General features: G+C 41.6%; 1 protein-coding gene across 1 annotated transcript in view; it reads left to right on the forward strand.

The window, feature by feature from the left end:
* Positions 1 to 3,401: 3,401 nt before the first annotated feature.
* The window catches only part of myo16 (myosin XVI), a 438,207-nt gene continuing 424,946 nt past the window's right edge, over positions 3,402 to 16,662 (forward strand). Inside the window, exons 1-2 of the mRNA XM_052025545.1 lie at positions 3,402 to 3,648; positions 16,028 to 16,098. Of these exons, the coding sequence (XP_051881505.1) occupies positions 3,432 to 3,648; positions 16,028 to 16,098 (288 nt within the window). The 5' untranslated portion in view covers positions 3,402 to 3,431. The remainder of the gene's footprint in view (positions 3,649 to 16,027; positions 16,099 to 16,662) is intronic.

Here is a 16,662-nt window from a genome sequence, read left to right on the forward strand (position 1 = left end):
GAAAGGAACAGCAGAGTGTTAGAGTACTGAGGTTAGAGTGCTGAGGCCTCACTATAATCCATAATCCCAAACTTTCCAACCGATTCCCACCATCTGCTACCAGACCCAGTCCAACCCCAGCCCCTGTATTGGGTTTGGAGTTGGGGTTGGATTGGAACTAACAGCAGGTGGTGGGGATCAGTTGGGAAATCAGGGATTATGGATTCTAGCAAGGTTGTAGATCAGGAAGGGTGGATATTTGGGATCCAGGTTTGAGATCAGGAGTGCTGGGAGTTTTGTTTTAGTGTGAGGTGGGTGGACCCATGGACATTGGTACACCCTTCACTTAACTTGTAGGCCTCTCAATTCTTTGCTACAGTGTTGCACAGGGAATGACATCATTGCATATGTCTCTGATGTGGAAACTGCTTGGACCTGTCGGGATGTTTCACAGCAGAATCAGATTATTCAAGTGACAGAAAACAAAATGGTTATTACTATGTTTCTTTTGAGGGAAATAAGATTGACTTTCAATTGCATAGTGATTATAAAACATCATTATATAGAACATAGAACATAGAAAAGTAAACACTGGACATTTTGGAAGATCAAACCAGGGTAGGATTTACACAGTGAATGGTATGGCCCTGGGGAGTGTTATGGAACAGAGGGACCTCAAAGTGCAAGTACATAGTTTACTGAAAGCAGCATCTCAGGTAGATAGGGTGGTGAAGAAGGTGTTTGTAGTGCTGGCCTTCATCAATCACGCATTGAGTTTAGAAGTTAGGAAGTTATGGTGCAGTTATATTAGACATTGGTGAAGATGCACTTCGAGTATTGTGTACAGTTTTGGTCACCCTGTTATAGAAAAGATGTTATTAAACTAGAAAGAGTGCAGAAAGGATCTATCAGGATGTTGTCTGGATTTGCAGGTCTGAGTTCCAAGGAGAAGTTGCGTAGACCAGGACTTCATTCCGTGGAACGTCAGAGACTGAGGGGTTATCTGATAGAGGTATATAAGATCATGAGGGGCAGAGACAGGGTGAAAGCACATAGTCTTTTTGTCAGAGAGGGTGTGCTAAAAACAAGAGGGCAGAGGTTTAAGATCAGAGGCGAGAGATTTAAAAGCAACATCAGGAGCAGCTTCTTCATGCAAAGGGTGGTGCGTATTTGGAATGAGCTGCCAGAAATAGTGGTTGAGGTGAGCACGTTAGCAACACTTAAAAGCCATCTAGATAAGTATATGGATAGGAGAGGTTTGGAAGGCTATGGGCCAAACACAGGCAGATGGGACTAGCTCGCTGGGCAACACAGTAGGCATGGACGAGTTGGACCGAAGGGACTGTTTCCATGCTGTATTATTCTGTGACTCTATGACAGGCCATTTGGCCTACGATGTTGTGCTGATCTTGATGTCAATTTATACTAAATGTCCTCCTCCTGTTTATCATCAATATCCCTCTATTCCTTTCATATTCATGTGTCTATCTAAAAGCTTCTTAGACTCCACCAAAATATCTGATTCCACTATTACCCCATGTAACCCATTCCAGGCACCTACCACTCTCTGTGTAAAAAACTTGCCTTTGAACATCCCCCCTCTCACCTTAAAAGCATGTCCTCCGGTGTTTGACATTTCTACCCTGGGGAAAAGATTCTGACTGTCTACTCTATCTATGCCTCTCATAATTTTAAAAACCTCTATCAGGTCTCCTCTCAGTTTCCGACACTCTACGGAGAACAACCCAATTTATCCAACCTTTCCTTATAGCTCACACCCTCTAATCCAGGCAGCATCCTGATAAATCTCTTCTGCACAGTCTCCATATACTTCCTATAATAAGGCGACCAGAACGGCACACAATGCTCCAAGTGTGGTCTGACTAAAGTTTCATATAGCTGCAGCATGACTTCCTTACTCTTGTATTCAACACCTCTACCAGTGAAGGCACACATTCCATACGCCCTCTTTACCACCTTATCCACTTGCATAGCCACTTTGTGAACTATGGACCTGGACCACAAGATCCCTTTGTACTTCAATGCTATGAAGGGGCCTACCATTACCTGTGTACTTTCTCCTTTCATTTGACCTCCCAAAGTGCGGCTCCTCAAACTTGCTCGGATTAAACTCCATCTGCCACTCCTCTGCCCATATCTGTAACTGGTCTATATCCCGCTGTATTCTTTGATAATCCTTTACACTGTCTGCAACTCCACTAATCTTGGTGTCACCTGCAAACTTGCTAATCCACCCATCTACATTTTCATACAAATCACTGATATATATCACAAACAACAGAGGTCCCAGCATCGATCCTTGTAGAACACCACTGGTCACGAAGCTTCAGCCAGAATAACAGCCTTCCACCCCTACTTTCTGTCTTCTATGGGCAAGTCAGTTCGGAATCCAGACTTGTAATTCACCCTGGATCCCATGCATCTTTATCTTCTGAATCAACCTACCATGAGGGAACTTATCAAATGCCTTACTAAAGTCCATGCAATAACGCCCACTGCCTTTCCCTCGTCAAGCATCTTTGTCACCTCTTCAAAAAACTCAGTCAAGTTTGTAAGACATGACCTGTCCCACACAAAGCCATGCTGACTGTCCCTAAGCAGGCCATGGCTTTCCAAATGTAGATAAATCCTAACCCTCAGTATCCTCTCCAATAGCTTCCCTTCCACTGACATGAGGCTCACTGGCCTATAATTACCTGGATTATCCCTGTTTCCCTTCTTGGACAAAGGCACAACATTTGCTACTCTCCAGTCCTCTGGGACCTCGCCTGCTGCTAGTGAGGACACAAAGATCTTTGACAAAGCTGCTGCAATCTCCTCACTTGCTTCTTTCAATATTCTAGAGTATATGCCATCAGGCCCTGGGGAATTATCCATTTTAATGGTTTTCAGAAGACTCAGCACTAACTCCTCCTTAATCTCAAAACATCCCTGCACATTGGCATGCCCCATTCTGTTTTCATTATCTTCCAAATCCTCCTCCTCGTTAATACTGAGGCAAAGTACTCATTTTGTATCTCAGTCACTTGCTCTGATTCCAAGCACAAATTCCCTCCTTTATCCTTGAGTAGACCTACCCTCTCCTTAGTTATCCTCTTTTTCTTAACGTAAGTATAAAATGCCTTGGGATTCTCCTTGACCCTGCTCGCCAAGGACAATTGAAATTATGCAATTGAAATTCTGAAGCAATTTTTCATTAAGTAGATATAACCAACTATTTATAAAAGACTATAACATCCATCTTACATCATACTCAAAAGAAAGTTGAAACATTTGAAAGAAATTGTTGAAGAATTCTCCGATTGTCAATATTTTTTATTGATCTTTAATATAAATTCATACAAAGGTTTTTCTGGTGGATTCCCACTTATGATCAGAGTCTTCTTCGTTTAGGTTGCTTCCAGCTCTGTAATGTTTTCCGAACACACGACATGGAAATCGATCAATGTTTACTGGAGTCACTCCCTACTGGACAGCGGCAGCAGCTGGTGAAACGCATGCGATGTGACCAAATAAAGGCATACTATGAGCGGGAAAAGCTCCGACAACAGGCTGGATTCAAACACAAACATTCAAAGAAGAGAAGTGTTCACTTTAGTGCCACGGACATGATACAGGAGGCTATTATACGGCATGATGATAAAGAAGGTATAGTGGCTTAAAGATTTTAATACTGCCTGCTCTGTAGTTATACAATTACCTGATATATAAAGCAAACAGGAACCATTTGCAAGTTCACCAATAATTATAGCCATGTTTACTGAGCATATTTATGTATAAACATGGCAATGTTAAAAAGTCCAGTTCTTCACCTTAGATACTATTGGTACTTGATGGCTGACACAGAAATATGGCTTGAGGGACAAGTTTTCATGCTGTATGACTCCATGACTATATGCTGGTTCCTCATTCAGCATGCAGCAAGTGTTCCCAGAATAAGAATGTCAGTGGCCTCTTTGCAATGGGGGGGATTGGTGTGGCATTAGATACGAAGAGATACATGACTGACAGCACTACTATGTGGGGAGCCTGGCATGAATGTCGGCCCTACTCACTGCTGTGTGCTGCTGTTTTGGGGACTTGGGTAAGAACCTGGTGCAAACTCCTCCCAACCCAGTTGCTATGCATCACTGTGCTAACAACATGCCAGGAATCCAGCAATGGATCACCCCCATGGCTTGGTGTGGAGGATTTGCCTGGAATGGCTTGTGTTGGATAGGCTCTCTGGAAGCCTTTCTGATGAGCTGTGTAGCCAAACATAGAGGGGGGGGGGCAGGGACAGGAAAAATAGCTTCTATTACCTAACACAGGGGGGTGATGAGAAAGACTCCAGGATCTGGGCAGTCTGTCAGCTCATGGAGCAGGTGCTGCCAGTCCCCAGCACCCACCGCGTCAGTCAGAGTTCAACCTTGAGTGCCACCTCAGCACTGAGCAGAGGCACCACTGGCTCCATTCTACCTAAAACCAGTTTTCATGGACACACTTACCACACCGAGCTCAACCGAAAATTCGTCATGAATCAATGCAGATGAACAGAATTGTGGGGCATGTTTAACATCTGCGTAGAACTCTGTTTAGCTGCAGCAACCTGGTGCAGCTGAAATATTTATCACAAGGAAACAAGCAATTAAAATAATTTTTAAATAGCCTGATTATATGTAACAGAAATTACCTTTTGAAAAAATCAATACAAGATGAATTACTAATTATAATCATGCACAGTGGCTAATTTCTTAATAAGTGACAAAGTTTGTAAATATTCTTAAAAAGTGTCTATTGTTGTCTATTGCATTTGGCTGGCTGATTCCTATCCATGGAACTTCTTGGCATCAGTACCACTTACATATAACACTTGGAGGTAGAACATAAGAAATAGGAGCAGGAGTTGGTCATATTTTTTATCAGATTTGATCACATTGAGCAATGTCAACTGGGCAGGAGAAAGCTGGGCATTTTATAATTGTTTAGCTAACAACCCTGTCATTTGACTATCCAGAGGATCAAGAACCAATCCATTTTGGATCATCAGATATCAAAATGGAAAACTGATTGGAGAATATTTGTAGTCTTCCAGTGACTCCAACAGGGAAGATTTGTACATTCATAAATGCCATCCTTGACTTTGACCAAAGGATACACAATGAAAGACTCAGCCTTACTGTCAAAAGTAACTGAAAATTTTCCAGTTAAGTTTTAAGCTCTGCAACTATTTTGCTTTTTATCACCAGGTGTTTTTCCAATTCCCTTTTGATAGTCATTATTCAGTCTGCTCATACCACTGATTCAGTCTTTCATTTCAAGTCATAACATTTCACTGCATAAACAAAATCCCTTCAAATCATCTCCTTCTGTAATCTGTGATTACTGGTTCTTCTCCTGTTGTGACTTTGAATGAGAGACACAGAGACCACAGCTGTATATGTAATAGGTCTTTATTCAGAACCAACAGACATGCAGGGGAGTGCTGGTAGAAGAAATGCTTGGCAGAATCTTCTGGTAGAACCTCCTAGGAGAATCCCTCTGAACTGAAAGTGTGTTGAGTTTTTATATTCTTTAAGCTGTAGGTGATTAAATACAATTATAGATGTTATCACTCAAAGAGTGGTACAGCATAGAAACAGGCCTTTCAGTCCACCATGTCAATACCAACCATCATGCCTATCTGCACTAAACCCACTTGCCTGCAATAATTCCACATCCCTCTATGCCATGCTCATTCAAGTAACTGTCAAGATGCCTCTTAAATATTGTTACTGTTCCTGCCTCCTCCACCTCCTCTGGCAGCCCATTCTAGATACCAGCTAATCTTTATGTGAAACATTTTTGTCTTAGATCTCCTTTAAATGCTCCTCCCTCTCACCTTAAAGCTATGCCCTCTAGTTGTAGAGTCCCCTATCATGAGAAACAGACACTGGTTATCCACCCTATGCCCCTCATAATTTTATATACATCTATAAAAACTCAACACACTTTCAGTTCAGAGGGATTTTATATACATCTATATAAAATTATAATTATAATTGAATAAGTATAATAATAATTATAATTGAATAGTTCTGTAGCAGTACTGCCTTTGAAATTATACCATTAAGTTTATATTGCCTCTTTACTTCCAAAATATATCAAATCACGTATCTCTATGTTAAATTGTGCACAAGATGTCTGCTATTTCACAGTGTGTCATTCTGACCTCTTTTATCATATTCTTCAGTGTTTTCAATAATTCACTGTTCTATTGTTCAACATTTGGTTCACCTGGTTCTGTTTCCTGCACTCCCTTTAAGCATACTGGACCCTGCTCCCAGGTTCCCTTTAAACTCACCTGGGCCCCTTTCCTGCACTCATTGTAAACTCACCAGGGCCCCATTCCCACACTCCCATTAAACTCATCAGGACTTTGTTCCTATGTTCCTTTTAATCTCACCTGGGCTCTGTTTCCCATGGTCCCTTTAAATTCACCTGGTTCACTGGAAAATTCATTCTACCACTGTGTAAAATGTAAAAAAATAATTAAAAGTGTATTAATGGGAGTAAAATCTAGGAGTCCAGAAAAGCAGCCATCCTACAACATCTCAAGGTTGCTGAATTCCCAAGTCATTAATGTAGATAGAGGGGAAGACTAGATTATTACTTTTTCCAGACACAGGGAATGCAGGATAAAAAGGGAAGATAGAAAAGGTTTCGCTGTTAAGATTAAAAGAAAAGTTGTGGATCAAAATATCAAGAAGTAGAAAATCATCCTTCATCGCGTGTGAGATGCTGTCACACCTGAGCAATGTACGCTGTTTGCAAAATTTTATTCCATTGATGTCAAGGATGTTTAGGGCAATAGTCTCAATATTGATGCTGAGAGTATACCAGACAATGGTTGTTTTAAGATTGAAGCAGAGCAACTGACTTATGTGACAGAATGTCACAGAGTAGACAATGTCCCAGATAACCTATTTTAGTGGTGAATACTCTGGAATAACATTTATGTGAACACTGAGGAGAACTCCTCTGCTTTTCTTCAAAATAGTTCTATAGACCTCCCAATAGTTAGTGGGATTTAGAGGAACAAATTTGTAGAGATATAGCTGACAGTTGCAAGAAAATGATTTTAACTTTCCACATATTGACTGGTATTCCCAGACTGTAAAGGGATTGGATGGGTTAGAGTTTGTCAAATCTGTTCAGGAAAGTTTCCTCTATCAATATGTAGAGGTCCCAACTAGAGAGAACACAATACTGGATCTCCTCTTAGGGAAAGAGACAGGGAAGTTGATAGAAGTGTGTGTAGGGGAACACTTTGGACCTAGTGATCATAATTCCATTAATTTCAAGATAATTATGGAGAAGGATAGGACTGGTCCTCAGGTTGAGATTCGAAATTGAAGTAAGGCCAATTTTGATGGCATAAAAAGGGATCTGGCTGGCGTGGATTGGGATAGGCTGTTTTCTGGAAAAGGGATGCTTGAAAGAGACTTTCAAAAGTGAAATACTGAGAGTACAGAATCTGTATGTTCCTGTTAGAATAAAAGGCAAGGCTAACAGGTTTAGGGAACATTGGTTATTGAAGGATATTGAGACCCTATTAAAGAAAAAGAAGGGGGTGCATATCAGATACAGGGAGCTAGGATCAAATGAGGTGATTGAGGAGTATAAGAAATGCAAGAGAACACCTAAGAGAGAAATCAGGAGGGAAAAATGAGGACATGAGTTTGCTGTGGCAGACAAGGTGAAAGAGAATCCCAAGGCTTTCTATAGCTATATTAAGAGCAAAAGGGTAGCAAGGGACAAAATTGGTCCTCTTGAAGACCGGCTTGGTCATCTATGCATGGAGCTGAAAGAGATGGGGGGAGATATTAAGCAAATTTTTTGCATCTGTATTTACTCTGGAGACAGACACAGAGACTATAGAACTGAGGCAAAAGAGTAGCGAGGTCGTGGACTGCATCCAGATCACAGAAGAAGTGGTGCTGGCTGTCTTGAGGAAAATTAAGGTGGATAAATCCCCAAAGCCTGACAAGGTGTCCCCTTAGACCTTGTCGGAGGCTAGTGCAGAAATTGCAGGGGCCTGGCAAAGATACTTAAAATGTCCTTAGCCATGGGTGCTGGAGGACTGAAAGACAGCTAATGTAGTTCCGTTGTTAAAGAAAGGCTCTAAGAATAAGCTGGGAAATTATAGGCCAGTGAGCCTGACGTCAGTTGTGGGTAAATTATTGGAAGGTATTCTAAGGATATAAGTATTTGGATCGACAGGGCCTCATTAGGGATATTCAACATGGCTTTGTGCATGGCAGGTCATGTCTAACTAATTTTATAGAGTTTTTCGAGGAGGTTACCAAGAAGGTTGATGAAGGAAAGGTGGTCGACGTTGTCTACATGGACTTTAGCAAGGCCTTTGACAAAGTCCCTCATGGGATGCTTGTCCAGAAGATTAAGTTGCTTGGCATTCAGGATGAAGTAGTCAATTGGATTCAGCATTGGCTCAGCAAGAGAAGCCAGAGAGGGGTAGTAGATGGTTGTCTCTCTGACTGGAGGCCTGTGACTAGTGGCGTGCCACATGGACTGGTGCTGGGTCTGTTGTTGTTTATCATCTACATTAATATTTAGATGATAATGTGGTAAACTGGATCAGCAAATTTGTGGATGATACCAAGGTTGGGACATAGTGGACAGCGAGGAAGGCTATCACAGCTTGCAGCGTGATCTTGACCAGTGAGGAAAATGGGCTGAAAAGTGGCAGATAGAACTTAATGCAGACAAGTGTGAGGTGTTGCACTTTGGGAGGACAAACCAGGGTAAGGCTTACACAGTGAATGGTAGGGCTTTGAGGTGTGCGGTAGAACGAAGGGACCTGGGAATATAGATCCATAATTCCTTGAAAGTGGCATTACAGGTAGATAGGATCATAAAGAGAGCTTTTAGCACTTCGGCCTTCATAAATCAGGACGTTGAATACAGGAGTTGGCACGTTATGTTGAAATTGTACAAGATGTCGGTGAGGCTGAATTTAGAGTATTGTGTGCAGTTCTGGTCACCTACCTGCAGGAAAGATATCAATAAACTTGAAAGAGTGCTGAGAAAATTTACAAAGATGTTGCTGGGACTTGAGGACCTGAGTTATAGGGAAAGGTTGAATAGGTTAGGACTTTATTCCCTGGAACACAGGAGAATGAGGGGAGATCTTATGGAGGTATACAAAATTATGAGGGATATAGATAGGGTGAATGCATGCAGGCTTTTTCCCCTCAGGTTGCATGAGACTAGAACTAAAGGTCATAGGTTTAGGGTGAAGGATGAAATATATACGGGGATTCTGAGGAGAACTTCTTGAGTCAGGGTGGTGCGAGTGTGGAACAAGCTGCCAACAGAAGTGGTAGCTGTGGGTTCAGTTGTAACATCTAAGGCAAGTTTGAAAAGGTACATGGATGGGAGGGATATGGTCCGGGTGCAGGTGGGACGGGACTAGACAGAAGGTCAGGTTGGTATGGACTAGGTGGGCTGAAGGGCCTGTTTCTGTGCTGTAGTACTTTATGACTATATGATTAGGATCTTTTCCATCCACTTGTCACAGACGAGGTCCCGGAGGTCTGGCGAGTAGCTAATGTTGTTCTATTATTCAAGAAGAATCCTGGAAACTATAGGGATTTTCCTGGTAATTATAGACTGGCAAGTCTCACCTCAGTGATTGGGAAGAAATTGGATGGGATGCTTAGGGATAGGATTTATGAGCATTGAGAAAACCATGGCCTAATTAGAGAGAGTCAGCATGGCTTTGTGCGGGGCAAGTCGTGTCTTACTGACTTGAGTTTTTCGAGGAGGTGACGAAGGTGATTGGTGAAGCTGTGGATGTTGTCTACATGGATTTTAGTAAGGCGTTTGACAAGGACCCTCACGGGATGCTCATCCAGAAGACTAAGGTGCATGGGATCCACAGTGAATTGGCCGTTTGGATTCAGAATTGTCTTGCCCAGAGAAGACAGAGGGTGGTGGTTAATGGGACTTATTCTGACTGGAGGTCTGTGACTAGTGGTGTTCTGCAGGGATCCGTACTGGGACCTCTGCTGTTTGTGATATATATAAATGACCTGGATAAAAATGTAGATGGGTGGCTTAGTAAGTTTGCAGATGATATGAAGATTGGTGATGTTGTGGATAACGCAGAAGGCTGGCAAAGGATACAGCGGGATACAGATTAGTTGCAGATATAGGCAGAGAAATGGCAGCTGAAGTTTAACACGGTCAAATGTGAGGTGTTGCATCTTGGGAGATCAAATGTAAAGAGACAGTACACTGTTAATTGTCAGACCATTAACAGTGTTGATGAGCAGAGGGATCTTGGGGGCCAAGTTCATAGTTCCCTGAAAGTGGCTACACAGGTTGATAGGGTGGTAAAGAAGGCATATAGCATGCTTTCCTTTATTACTTGAGGAACTGAGTTCAAGAGTCCGTAATTTATGCTGCAGCTTTATAAAACCCTAGTTAGGCCGCATCTGGAGTATTGCATTCAGTTCTGGTCACCTCATTATAGGAAGGATGCCGAGGCTTTGGAGAGGGTGCAGAAGAGTTTTACTAGGATGCTGTCTGGATGAGAGGGCATGTGCAATCAGGAGAGGTTGGACAAACTTGGATTGTTTACTCAGGAGTGGCGGAAGCTGAGGGGAGATCTGATAGGGACTTATAAGATTATGAGAGGCACACATAGAGGAAACAGCTGGTATCTTTTTCTCAGGGTTGAAATATCTAATACTAGAGGGGATTTAAGATGAGGGGAGAAAGTTCAAAGGAGAAATGCAGGGCAAGTTTTTTTCACAGAGAGTGGTGAGTTCCTGGAATGTGTTGCTGGAGTGGTAGTGGAGGCAAATATGATCAGGGTGTTCAAGACGCTCTTAACTAGGCCCATGAATATGCAGGAAGTGGAAGGATATGGACATTGTGTAGGCAGAAGGGATTTGTTTAGTTGGGCATTTGATTAGTTCAGCACAACATTGTGGGCCGAAGGGCCTGCTCCTGTGCAGTACTGTTCTATGTTCTAGGTTCTATTTGTACTTTTGGCTTCAGCCTGTGGCTTTATGGAAACAGAAATATGCTCCATTAGGCACTGCACCATGCAAGTGTAAAAGTCACTAACCTGCAGACCATTTCCACACTAGGAATGATATGCACCTATTTCTACAGAAAGTCTTGTTAAAAGTTTCATTTTGATTTCTTGATGCTTCCTGATATCTCTTATCATTCTGTTCGACAGGAAGGACAATGCATCAGCCATTTCTACATGTACACACAGAAACGTTCCCATGTATGCTGCCCTGTTTTGATCCTTATCCAAGTGTATGATCTCATCATTTGAGGGGCTAAAACAGTAATTTCCCTACAGGTCTAACTGTGAACTGTAGTGTTAAATTAAAGAGCTGTACTGACACAATTTTTGCTATAGTTCAGTTGTCGTAAATATGTGTGAGGTGTGTCCTTTGAGCTCTGAGTTACTGAGAAGGGCCGACACTGGGACTGGGACAGGGTGGACACACTCTCCCCTGCACTGTTTTCCTTCCAGCCACTCCAGGTGAGACAACAGCATATGCACTTCCAACAGAGCTGTGATTTTGTCTGGAGCACTGACATCACTTAGCACCGGAGTGAGCCAGTTAGTGTCTGGTATTGAGCCATACATCATCATGAACAAAAATACAATGAAGGAAGTGGTTTATGACCAAAATGTGCACAGACTTTTTAGAATAATATGATTCAATACTGCATCTAAATTACGTTAATATGCAAAAGAACAATTTAAACATGGTGAACAATCTTAGAGCTTCCATTTAGGAATGATCCAATTTCTAAGTGCCTTACATGTTGAGTTTTTGATTACTGATGTTAAGTTGTTTTCTGATACCATCACTCTAGGAGGGAAGATCATCACACTGATAATTAATAGAGAAGTAAAATTATTTCTAAAACAGTGAAATGACTATATAAAATCCCAGTGCTCACATGAATAAAGACTTCAGATATTTTCCTTTCCACCCAATTTAAAGGACAAAAACAATGGTGCGAAGTTAAGCTGTTCAGATTCCATGGTAACATAATTGGTACCTTGGGACTTGACTATGTTTCTTTTGTTGCTACAATGATGAAGCATTGTCCATACAACCCTTAATTATCAGTCAGGGATTTGAACATATCCTCTGTTTGCACTTACATTGTTCTGCTCACAAAAGTTAATTCTCAGGGAAGAAGAGTAACAGAGATTTCTTTAGACAGGTTGATAGACAAGAAAAACAGAAGTACTTACCTTGAAATCTGCTGGGTTTAAGTGTCAGTCCCACCAGCAGGTGGTTACTGCTGTAACTCGCCTTCTTTTCAGGTCAGAATGTGACTGGTTCAGTGAACTTACTCTCTGCTTGCCAAGCCCTTGGCCTTCTGACCATCTGCTCCCCAGGCAATCTGGTTCCTTGCTGCACTGCTGGGAGTGAGAAATCAGCCAGCCCTTACACTGCAACAATCTTTTTGCTGAGGGTTTTCAGTGTACTTACACTGCTGACTGACAGGAGGTTTCTAACTGAGTGAGACCCTGGGAAGGAACAGGGTCACTGGTTCAGCCTGGGAATTGGAATTTAAATTTCATTATTATTAAATTAAATCTAATTTCACATTTTAAAGACTTTGAAGCATAATGAATAGAGTATGTTCAGCATTCATCTTGTTGTCAAGTGGGAAAAAATGCAAAAGATTGATGTAAAAAGAAATATCCCTTTGCCGAGTATACAAAATAAACCTTGATAATTCGTAGTAGCTCACTAAATGTTTCAGCTGCCAAAGAAAAACAAAATTAAGGTAACATGCTGCTATCTTGCAATTATAATTTTCATGGTTATAACATGAATAAAACTTTAAAGGAAGTAAGCCGTTTCAGTTCTGTGGAGCTGTTCATGACATCAACAAGTTATTCAATCACCTTCTGCCAGTTGAAACTTGATCACATCACCACCAAGCTACCTGTGGCGGATGGATCAATCATGATAGAATTCGTGGATGTCACTTTGCGGAGACAAAGTCCAACCTGCATACCAAGGACACCCTCCATTCTGTTGTGCGGCATCACAATCGAGCTAAGTGTGACAGGCTCAGAACAGATCCAATAGCTGAAAACTGGGCATCCATGCAGTGCTGTGGACTATCAACACAAGCAAAAACATACATCATCATGATCTGTAACCTCTGGGCCCAGGATATCCTTCACTCTACCATCAGGAGATCAGCCCTGCTTCATTGAGGGGTGGAGAAGTGTGCACTATGCAGAAAAAGGAACATTGAAGAGTCGTGAGGTGCCAGCCATGAAGCTGCAACTCAGCACTAAATGCATTCTAAACAGCAAACAAAAGTGTGCAAAGCTAATCAATCTCACAAACCACAGATCAAACAGAAGCTCTGCAGTCAAATCCCATCTACTTGCAAAGGATAGTGGACCATTGAACAGCTAACCAGGAGGCTAAACAAGAGTGACAATGATGACAGGGCCCAGCATATAAGTGGTAAAGAATAGGCTGAAGCAGTACTAAGCAAGCTCAGACAGAGGTGCTGAATAAAGTTCCCCATTATCACAGAAACCAGCCAATTCATTTCACTCCAAATGATATCAGGAAAGGGCTGAGGGCAATAGCACAGCAAAGGCTACGAGACCAGGCAATATCCCAGGCATAGAAATGAAGACTTGCAGAACTCCAGAACTAGCTGTACCTCTAGGCAAGATGGCACCTGCTCACCAATAATCTGCTCACCGATATCTGGTTTGATGGCTCAGCTCCACATCTCACCGCAGCCTTGGTTCAAACCAAAAGCTAAGTTCTACAGATGAAACGAGAGTGGCTGCCCTTGACATCAATACATCATTTGATCAAGTATGGCATCAAGGAGACTTTGTACAGTTGAAGTCAATGGGCATTAAGTTGAATTTACACCAAGGGCTGGAGTCACACCTTGGTTTCCATTGCTCCCAAGTTACAATAATGGAGTAATGTTTCAGTCTGGTGCTATTGGAGTTATCCATGAGGGTCCTGATATCCCAGGAGACAAGCTTCATATTGAGAGGTGGAAGATGCCTGTGTGTGAAGTCTTACAATGTGGGGCAGACATTGTACACAGCTACAGTATAACTTAACAGAACAAGATATTGTGCACACACACGTGCACACACACACACACACACACACACACACACACACAGATAGCACCTCAAACTCTAACTGCACAGGGATACATTCTGTCCACACACTAATGGACACGAACACCTCATACCTTCAACGCCTCTCTTAGCCTCCTCCCTCCCCAATCCCCTTCCTCTCACCTTTCTCCAAACTTCTAAATTCTCCTCCCTGAATGCACTCTCCCCGAACACCCTCCGCGTCTCCCTCATCACTACCTCCCTCCAGGACTTCTCCACCTTCCCCCTTCCTTTCTCTCTCCTTTCTGTTCTCCCTCTCCCCACCCTTTCTCCATCCAGATGTTCTCTGATGGGGTGAGGATGCTCTATCTATTCACCCTTCCCCCAGGACTACTGCTGTTCAATGGAGCAAGAACTACCTCTATCTCCTCACCTTTTTCTGTGCCTTTTTGAACTGAAAAGTGGACCATTCCACAGCTTTTAATGAGTTGCTGTGCCAACATACAGACACGTTTTTCTGAAATGTGCCTCTGTGAAAAAATTTTGCCTGCATTTTGGTCCATCCTGACATGGTCAATTGCTGGCAGGCCTGAGGTTCAAATTCACATTCAGGTTTATTGTAACCAGGGTATAAATGCCATGAAAATTATCTTTTTGCAGCAGCAGCGCAGTACATCATAAACATGGTGCACATAAATTACATAAACATAAATTAACATAAATTATACATAACTTACAGGACACTACACAAAATAACATAGTGAACTTAGTGCAAGTTGAGGGAAATATTGTTCAAGGTAGAATTAGGGACTTTCAGGTCGGTTCAAGACCCTGATGGCAGTGGAGAAGAAGCTGTGGTCTATGCTATTAAAGGTGGTTCTTCTTTTTTCAACAGCTAACATTTCTACTGAACCCTAATTTTGCAACTACTACATTTATTGCAGCCTACTAGACCACCACCAGGGCATCTGACAAACAAGTGCGATTGTCCAGCAGTGTCAGTACATACATTTTGCAGGCCACGGAGAGCATTGTTAAAGTGGATGAAAATGTCAACTCTACATGGTTGTTATTTTTTACTGTTTAAAAAAATTGAAATGAGTTTTGCAAACTGACCTTTGGGATGCTTTTTTTCAGTTAATATCAAAAAGTTCCAACTTGATCATTTTTATTGATCATTTTTATTTATTATCAACCTGAGTCATTTTTATTGATTGTTACCTGTTGCCAGTGGTATCAGACATTATATCAACGTTTTGCCCAAATTTGTCTACAGCAAAGGTACTGCATGTATTTTGTTTGGTGTAAACTGAAGTAAGGAGTAACCAGGACTTACTGAGGGATAGGTACCAGGCATTTGAGTGCCAGGTGGAAATTTCTGTCCAAGTTTTATGGACCTGTTGTGCAAACCTCAGGACAGAGTTTCTATAAACTTTTGAGAATTCTCTGTTGCTCCAAATCTGGCTTTTTTATGTTTCCTGTTGAAAGCATCATCCTCTGACCATAGCATGTTTCCAATGCTGCTTTAAAATGGTGTATTGGAAATGTCAAATTCTAGTTTTGATTAATCCCCCCAGCTGATATTTCCTTCTCTCCTTTTTTTTCTCCTGTCAGTCCTGCATGGCACTCAATGCAACACAGCTGAAATGGAAGCTTATATTTTGGTAAATCATGTAACTGATCAGCAATGTCTATCAGCACTGAGAGAGAAGGATGCAAAGTCTTGAACTTAGTAAAAACGTGAAACAAGATTCCAACACACATGTTGAGTGTGTTGATAAAATATTATATTGTTCAATTAATTGCATTCTTAATCCAAGCAAAGTAGTGAGAAACATTTTGTTCTTTGCTAACATGTTGTTAATTTTCATGCCATTGTAGTCTTGAAGCTGCTGAAGGATGGTGCTGATCCCAACACGTTGATCTCCTCAGGAGGTTCTCTGCTGCACCTAGTAAGAACACCCATCTTGTGCCATTGTTTAATAAATACAGTAGTTTGCTTAACATATGAGAATATTCCATCAATGCAGGCCACTGATAGCAGAGACTGGGAGAGAAGACATAAAACCTATTTGGACTAAATAATCTAAATATTTGTATGCAAAATTAGTGGAAATACTTCATAATAATCACTATTAATTGGGAACAAAGGATTATTTTCGAATCATTTTAGCAGTAAATTCTGATAATGTTTTAAATTAATCTGCACATTAGTTCTGGCTCTGGATTCCAACACTTCTACATCTCTCCATTTGATCATACAAACAATAAGAGTTCCAGCCCTCCCACTCCCTTATCCAGCCTTATCTGGGAGGATACGGAGAACTGAATGAGCTGACCCACTGTCCCTAATAGGTACTTGGTGAGGTGTTATGACATGTGGGTAGTGAGCAGGCCTGATGCCCTGTCCTTGGAACAATCTGACAGCTTTCACTGCAGGCTTTAAATATTGCCATTATGAAAAATATGATTGACATAAATAATTTAATTATATATAAATAATTACAACTAACAAG

Source organism: Pristis pectinata, chromosome 11 (assembly GCF_009764475.1).
Source record: "Pristis pectinata isolate sPriPec2 chromosome 11, sPriPec2.1.pri, whole genome shotgun sequence".
Taxonomy (NCBI): Eukaryota; Metazoa; Chordata; class Chondrichthyes; order Rhinopristiformes; family Pristidae; genus Pristis; species Pristis pectinata.